The sequence below is a fragment of the Prionailurus viverrinus genome, chromosome A2 (assembly GCF_022837055.1).
Source record: "Prionailurus viverrinus isolate Anna chromosome A2, UM_Priviv_1.0, whole genome shotgun sequence".
In the NCBI taxonomy this organism is placed as follows: Eukaryota; Metazoa; Chordata; class Mammalia; order Carnivora; family Felidae; genus Prionailurus; species Prionailurus viverrinus.
In genome coordinates this window covers 143,741,952-143,750,923 of record NC_062562.1, presented here as the reverse complement: position 1 = coordinate 143,750,923, position 8,972 = coordinate 143,741,952, and the positions used below count along the sequence as shown (strand labels likewise).

The 8,972-nt window shown below is 35.9% G+C and overlaps 1 protein-coding gene across 1 annotated transcript in view; it reads left to right on the top strand.

The window, feature by feature from the left end:
- GRM8 (glutamate metabotropic receptor 8) overlaps window positions 1-6,941 on the top strand; it is a 763,655-nt gene extending 756,714 nt beyond the window's left edge. The window contains exons 9-10 of the mRNA XM_047850946.1: window positions 9-255; window positions 6,522-6,941. Coding sequence (XP_047706902.1) covers window positions 9-255; window positions 6,522-6,571 — 297 coding nt within the window. The 3' untranslated portion in view covers window positions 6,572-6,941. The remainder of the gene's footprint in view (window positions 1-8; window positions 256-6,521) is intronic.
- Window positions 6,942-8,972: the final 2,031 nt, after the last annotated feature.

Sequence of the window (8,972 nt, the reverse complement as noted above, 5' to 3'; positions counted from 1 at the left end):
CCCCTCAGATGTACATCCAGACAACAACACTTACTGTCTCCATGAGTTTAAGTGCTTCAGTGTCTCTGGGCATGCTGTATATGCCCAAGGTTTATATTATAATTTTTCATCCAGAGCAGAATGTTCAAAAACGCAAGAGGAGCTTCAAGGCTGTGGTGACAGCTGCCACCATGCAAAGCAAACTGATCCAAAAAGGAAATGACAGACCAAATGGAGAAGTGAAAAGCGAACTCTGTGAGAGTCTTGAAACCAACAGTAAGTCATCCGTAGACTTTCCGATGGTCAAGAGCGGGAGCACTTCCTAATAGATGTACGTTGAACATCTTCTTCTTCTAGTCTTGGGGACTGTGCTGCAAGGTTCCAGGAGCATGATGGTACTTGCACACCATAAGACCACAACAGCAGTTAGAACCGTTTGGTTAGAACCAAATGATTTTAAGGCGAGTGGCCCTTCTTGAGAGCATAACCATGCACACAAAATCTCTTTTTCAAAGCATGATACTCATGTCTCCCTTTTGAGGCATTACCAAGCATCTGAAGCCTAGAACTATCTTCCACTTATTGAATTACCTTTTAGCACTTAGGAACTACCTTCCAGTCTTTGTTAGTTCAATATTGGTTGCTCTTTATGGGTTTATTGGTTGCTTAAAGATCTTACGCAAGTAAGTTATATGCTATGTAGGTATTTAGGGAAATGAAACAACCAGTGAGCCAGCATGTTAGGTTAAATTATAGTTAATACTTATTTTCCCCAAATGGCCCCTTCTTGGACATATTAAGATAATTAGAGCTCTTCTCTGAAAGCCTCATGACCCTGAAAATCCTTTCTGCAGCCTCCATTCCATTTGTCCTTCCCTCACCTACCTTCCTCTTCTGTGTAATCACCCCTGAAGAAGCACATGGTAATGATACACCAGTACCAAGCTAACCCAGTAGAGTTTAACTGGTCCATCTTGGTATCTATGGAAGAGTAGCAAATAGGTTGAAGATCTGTATTATAAAATACCAGATAGCTGAGTATAGCTAAAAATATATATATAATCTTTATATTACATTTCTATGATGGATCAAAAAATATAAAAGCTAAGGTTCTTGCATTAGACCTTAGATTTCCTGTCTTTTGGAAATACAACATACGTATCTAACAATGAAGGATAAAACCCTATGCAAAAATACTCTCTTCCTCTCAGATTCTTCCAGGGGGCTGTATTCCCTATTCTCTGTACTTCTGATATGAAATACAGAGAAGATTAAGTGTGGATCTTATTTGATTTAGTGATTCTAACAACACAGAGTCTGCACTAGATTTATAAGCCTTTCCTTACATCAAGATTTGCAACTAAACATCGTCCACTCTATTGCCCCACATGCATAAATGGGCTTAAAAGATAAATATGGATCAATTAGGCTTATTGGCTACAATAATTCCAAGTCTTTTTGGAATTATTGGTCAGATTTTCTGGGAAGATTGCCTTCAGCTCACTAATAACTAAATTTAGTCTTCTTGTAAATAAAGAAGCCTTGTAAGAATTCCACAAACATTCCCCATGTATTCACCTTTCTGCAAACATGAAACCCTAAGAAACTGCAAGAGAAGTCATGATAACGATGGGTTTTTGTAACAAATGGTTATAATCATCTTTGATTATAGGTAAGCAATTTAGTAATAATGGGCCTATTTGGTCTTTTAGCAAAAGATGCACTATAACTACTATCAAAAACGTCAGAGTTCAATGCTTGCGATTTGAGGACAGGATTTTACCTGTGTTTTTCTACCTTGAAAGCATCAGTGCAGCAAGTTAAAACTCATTGTAGGATGCCAGGAGACTTCTATTGGCCAGCTGTTGGCATTTCCTACTATAACTCATCACCATCTATAGTTGGACTTATTTTTTAGCAATAATCCAGAAAACTTTATATAATATGGTTGCAAATGGGAACAACCAAACATACACTGAAATAAAATTGGTTACCCCAGACGGACTTCTGGAAAGTGGTGGGAGAAAAAAAGTCAATAAACTTTTTCCACACTTTTAAAAAATAAATAGGTTCCCTGAAGAGGAATATTCCAAGCTCTGATAAAGATTCATCCCATATATAATTGAAGTAAGTCTCATATGTTTCGTTGTCCTTCTGTTATTTTCTGTTGATGTTGAAATGGAAATTATGTAGCAAGCATGCATTTCCCTATTTTCTCTGAAATAAGAATGAAAGGTTTTAAATGTAGGGGCTGTATGGAAAGTAAGCCTGTACAATTCTGGAGGAGTCAGGTGCTCACTTTGGGAAGGTAAAAGAAAGTACAAAAGGTGAATCAAGGTAAAGCCAATTGTTACCTGAAAGATGGTTAAACTGTACTTTGTGACTTTAGTATATTCATCTTGTATAGTAGTTTGGATTTTGATAAATTGGGTCCAGATGATGTGATTATAGTGTATACATTCAGGAGAGACAGTGTGTGAAAACTTCACAATCCCTCTCCGGGTAACCATTGTTGACCTTTGTTCACTTGCATAAGAAACTTTCATGGACTCCATGTGTTCCCATTACCTTTACTACATGTCCTAGTGGTTTTAATTGAGGCAAAAGTCTTCTAAAATCACATTCTCTACAAGTATCAATAACCCTAATCACTTAAATGCAGCGCTTCTCTTCTAAAAGTGTGTCTCATGTCTTTAGAAGTAGAATTTAATATTGGAAAAGCCTTTGTCCTTCAACTCCCTGTAACTAGGACCATACCTCCTCAGATTTAAAATAGCTTCTCTTGAGATGGGTGGAGTCCATTCTCAGGTCTCAAATCAAGGGCTAATTAATCCACTGGAACAGTATCCATGTTGCTGCATTCTCATACTTTTTGCTATGAGACTTGTGATAAGTCACCATTACTACAGTGAGGTGATAGTGACACATGAGAAAGTATCTTGTAAACTACAAATCACCATATAAGCAAGGTAGACATGTCATTGCTGCATTGAAAATGTAGATTGCTCTGTCATTAATAGAAAAGACTTAAAAATCAAAAACTACTATTTTAGCATTCCTCTTTCTTCTTTTTAACATGTGGAGGATTTTGACAATTATGGCTACTATCCCACTGTTGAGATTTTTTTTTTTCTAATTACCAATGTATTTATGATGTACATGCAATAATGCTTTTCCTTCTGGGGCGCCTGGGTGGCTCAGTTGGTTAAGCATCCAACTTCGGCTCAGGTCATGATCTCATGGTCCGTGAGTTCGAGCCCTGCATTGGGCTCTGCGCTGATAGCTCAGCCTGGAGCCTGTTTCAGATTCTGTGTCTCCCTAGTTTTCTGCCCCTCCCCTACTCATGCTCTGTCTCTGTCTCAAAAATAAATAAACATTAAAAAAAATTTTTTTTGATAACGCTTTTCCTTCGTGTCCATGCAGTCTATAAATCCATTACACTTAGAAACTTCATGGTAAAGATTATTTGTTAATGCCAGAAATTCTGGCCACATAATTAAGGTCTTAAAGCTTCCAAAGCTATGCAGAGTAAGTATAAGTAATGTGAAGCGTGAAGGGAGACCAATGAGTCCATGTTAATTACTGAATTTGCAGAGTACTACATTTCACAAAGAAGGTCAAGTGTTCCATAAAAGCGTGTGGGAAGGGAGTTAGAAACAAAGTTGACTTGTATGAATTTATCAACTGTACCCAATTAACAAATGCTGTTAACATGGTATTCCTTAAGCTATGTTCATGAATAATTCATGAGCACAGCTGCTGCTGGAGGTGGAACTGCTTTCTGTAACTTATGAGCACAGTGTGGTGTCCACAAGGCAATTCACTATTGCTGTATCCCCAAACCAATTGTCATATAAGCTTAGTCACTGCCACTGTAAAAACTCCCTAGTAACTCACATGTACATCTCCGATCCATTTCACTCTGTAATACTTCCAGGATAAAGATTCTCACAAGACTTCTGCCTTCCACACTCTGTCCCTCATCATTGTTTTCAAGTTGACTAAATCATCCATGTCCACAGCCTTTTATCTAACCATTAGAAAAATTAAGATGACTTTCCTTTTGTAAATTACAGTCTCATTTCTCAGTAGAATTCTACCATCTTTTCCCCTGGAGATAACTTCAAAGAGTTCAAAAAATGAAGTATGAGTCTCAAAGTTGGAATGGTCCTTGAATGGTCTGATCCAAATCACTTTCTGTTAAATTAACATCTTCTGAATACCATCTTCTTCAAGGTCTTTTTGGCTCTTGTTCCTCTATTTTGGCCATAATTTTTCTTTGCAGCTATCTACACACTTGATAAATATTTCCTACATTTTTAGCTACTGTTGAGGATATTGAAGAGGACAGGAAGTTGAACAAGCATTTTGAGGGTTATTTTTCTAAGTCTTATGACAATTTTTCTTCATCTTTCTTCAAAGACTATATGAAAGTCCTTCACAAACACAGTTGAAGTACAGATTTTTGTGTTTGTGTTTCTTACAGGAAATTTAGAGATATATGAGAGCATTATGTATTTAGAAATAGGGGCACCTGGGTGGCTCAGTCAGTTAAGCATCTGACTTCGGCTCAGATCATGTCGCAGTTTGTGAGTTTTAGCCCCTTATCTGCACCATCAGTGCAGAGACTCAGATTCTCTCTCTCCCTCTCTCTCTCTCTCCCTTCTCCACTTGTGCACACACTCTCTCTCTAAAAATAAGTAAACTTTAAAAAAAAAAGAAATGAAAAAAATTTAAGTGCACAAGCATGAAAATCATCGTATTTCCCTTCATGCCAAACCCAATGTAACAGACATGTAGTCTTTTGGAAGGGGTGAGTAGGAAAGTAGGATTGCATAGTCATTCTCCCGCGCGGCAGCCAGCCGCTTCTCCACAAACCTACTTCACCTCCATCCTCACAAAAACCCAGAGTTGTGGGTTTTGGAACAGTGATGAAACGGAGGCCCAGTGACTTGGTTCACTGATCTTTTTAAGCTCATTTTATAAGGAACAGAATGTATTTTAAAACCAGGTCTAAAACCTCCTTCCTTTCCATGTGCCACAATAACCTAGAAGTGTGAGCAATGGAGATGAGAGAAGCAGATGTGACAGCTAAGTTGGGCACGAATCTCATAATATTCAATGAAATAAAAAACAGTAAAAACACGTATGCTTTGGGGCTCTTGAGTGGCTCAGTTGGTTGAGTGACCGACTTTGGTTCAGGTCATGATCTCACAGTTCGTGAGTTAGAGCCCCACGTTGGGCTCTGTGCTGCCAGCTCAGAACCTGGAGCCTGCTTTGGATTCTGTGTATCCCTCCCTCTCTGCCCTCTCCCACTCATGCTCTGTCTCTCTCTCGCAAAGAAAAAATAAATATTAAAAAAAATTATTAAAAAAAACATGTATGCTTAGCACTTCCTTAGACTCTCTGAATTTATTTTTTTCTGATGGTGAACTTTGATCTCAGTCTCTGGTAAGAACTTGTCTGGTCAATTATGATATTGATGTAAATGAAAGTGGAATGAGTCTGATTGCCAGTTGTTTCAAAGGAGGAGCTTTATAATGTGCTTATTTAATATTCAAGAACTAAATAATTCTCTAAAAATATGTTTCATCCTGAATTGGATTGATGTAGTGAAACATACACATGTTTAGCATCATTTCATATCTTTCCTCTTATGATTCTGCATTCCAGAATCCCACGGAAAAATAGGACATCACATTTGAAATTTAGAACAGAGATTTATTCCATCACATCTTTCAAAAAACCAAAGGAATTATTTGGATTTAAGTTGATATTCTCTGAAAATGTAGGCATGAGTATAAATTTGAATTAGAATACTTTGTTATTCATATTTTTCTAATAATCCTACAATAATAGGTTTTACTTCATAGTGAGCTGGTACCAGAACAATTAAATATTTATTTCCTTCTTTGAGCCTTTTTTATTTTTAAGCATCTCCATTTGTATCCTTTGTTGGAACCAGAGCATAAATATGTATTGGCAATGCACATATTTACTTTAATATTTACAAATATTCCATGTACTTTATATTTTACTATGTTCTCTTCTACAGTCTAAAAGCATTATTTCTTTTTAAGTGGAAAATACTCATTCTCAAAGCACTAGTTACACTTACCTGGTTTTGGTCATCAAATCAGACTCAAAGACTTGGTGTCTTTTACTTAGGTTTGTAAACTTTTTTTGTCTTTTGCAGGACAGATAATTTATGTGTTATTTCATTTTTCATATTGTATATCTTTGTTACTCAAAACACACATTTAAATTGAATTTCACCTAAATTTATTAAAGATTAGGACTTTTCCATTTTTAGTTTTCTGCTAAACACTTATACTATAAATAAGACCAGTGGTTTTACAGATTAAAATTGCTGCTGCATTATTATTCCTGTGATCACCGATTTCCTACTATATGATTTAAAAAGTAACGTGTAAAAACCAAATATCATAAAAGTGATGATTATAGGATGCGAATTTTAAAATCATTTTAGCAAAATAATTTATTACTATATACTATTAATTTGTCTTACTTTGTCTTAACAGCTTCCTCTACTAAGACAACATATATCAGCTACAGCAATCATTCAATCTGAAACAGGAAAATGGTAGAATATGAAGAAATCTGGTACGTGATCTTAATAAACATGACACCACCAAAACCCACTCCTGGAGATCTCTGTAGACTACAATCAATCAAATCAATAGTCAATCTTGTAAGGAACAAAAAGTAGCCATGAGCCAAAAGTATCAATAAACAGAGTGAAAAAAAAAAACATTTTATACAGTACAACCAATGAGTGTCAAGCTAAAATATTGCTTACTCATAAGCAGTTTAAAAAAAATCACAAAAGGAAAACTAATGTTAGCTTGTGAAAAAAAAATGCTGTTGAAATAAACCATGTCTGATGTTATTCTTGTAAGTATTTTTCTGTGATTGTGAGAACTCCCGTTCCTGTCCCACCTTGTTCAACTTGTATAAGACAATGAATCTGTTTCTTGTAATGGCTGACCGGATTGAAGCCCTGGGTTGTGCTAAAAATAAATGCAATGGTTGACGCATGCACTTTTTTTATACAAATAATTTATTTCTAATAATAAAGGAATGTTTTGCAAATGTTGAGAGTTGTTTCGTTCCAGTTTTAAAGACAAGGAACACTCTTTCCAGTGGGCATTTCTGCTGTTAGCTCCTGAGGTAGAAGCCTTAGTACTCCATGGTAATAGAACTCCCTCAAGGACTGTGATTTTGTACTTTCATGTGTACATGAAGAAGATTGTCTTTTATTCCTCTATTAAAAAGCATTATTTGTGTAAGATTTTGCGAATGTTTCAAAATCGATGTGGTAACTTTACATAGTAATTGCTTTTTTATGAATAATCAATCAATAGCTTGAGGTAAATTGCCTCAAGTATTATAATTAACGAATGAGGAGTTAAACTTCACTACGGAGAATGTAATTTGAAAATCACCATCTAAAAGCATATGGTAGAGGCACTGAAATTCTCCATTTTCTAAGTCAAACCTTTCGCATAACGAAGGGTTATAATCAGGCTCTTACCTGAGCCTGGTATGCATTGAAATCTGTGAAGTAATGGGCCTTACTCAGTACATTCCTCAAAGCACAGAATTAGCATATTTATTCCCTTGGCATCACTAAAGAAACCACAGTTCAGATAACATGTCAATGCTTTCTTATTTTCCAAATGAAAACATTCATTGGTTCATAGAACAGTATCATTAAAGACAGAAAACAGGAAGCCTATGTCCTGCTAATAAACCATGCTAGGATGGGTAAAAGAAGCCTGTTAAAGTCTTTCAAATCTGTTACCACTTTCGTCAGGGGCTTCTCAGTTCTATACAATCCCAGACATCCATCAAGTCAATGGGTCTCTACAATCATTTTGTTAGTAAATGTTCTCTCTGCTGACTTAGCTTGGATGGCTCATTGCACTCCTAATAGATACAAAGAACGATCTATGCTCTGTACCTTCAACCCAGATATTGATAGTCACTTTATTTAATAGAGACTTGAAGTAGCATAGCTCAGCCTCTTTCACCAGGTAGTAACATTTCCTAGATACCTACACAGACGGAAAGCTGCATACAGAAGGAAAAGTATACTTACTGACCTTTGGTTTTCTCCTAATAGTATTTATTTGTAGACGATATTTAAATCAAGGAGTGAGAGCATTATTTTCAAAATTGCAGATAATCTGAGTTACTGATAAATACAATCCTGTAATCAGGATCCTAAACCCACCTCTAGGTGTGCCTTTCTAGATAAACATAACTGAAAAAAAAATCATATACTCACATTTAGTATATATTATTGTGCCATGTAGCTGAGAACCAATAGCCATACCAAGAAAAGTAACTGTAGCTGTATTTTAATTCTTAAATTGACACTTTCCTTTGTACTGAAGATTATTAGTGGTTTTTAAAGATTTTTGACTTAATTTTAATTAGTAAGGATCCATATGTTTGGTTGAGAAAAATGCTTGAATGTTACAAGTCTAGCATTTCTTTCAGAGAGCAAAATTCAAGTATGTTTTCACTTACTAATTGACTCTAATCTCGGTAAGTGGATGCAACAGGGTAATTATGAGAGCAGAGCTGGCTCTCAGGCCAAAGGTCGGTTATTATTTTTTTAAGGGCTTGAGGAAAAAAAAATAAGCATAATTCATGACATTTCAAAATTGTTCTTCCTATTACAAACTTACCAATGGCTTATTTTTTCTAGGTACTTTTATAAATAATTGATACGTGTTTGGTGTTCTACAAAATCTTAACTCACAACAGAGTTGAATAATAGTTCTTAGAAATGTATATATCTCAATCATCCCTTACAGATTACCTTGGAGGAAATTTTCCTTCCTGATGAAAATGATCACCCTCCCCAGGCACTGGGAGGATAAATACCCACATTATAGCAGGAGCTGGAGAATTCTGACCTCCACTGTGTTTTTTTTTTCTTTCTCAGGGATTTCGCTGAGGGC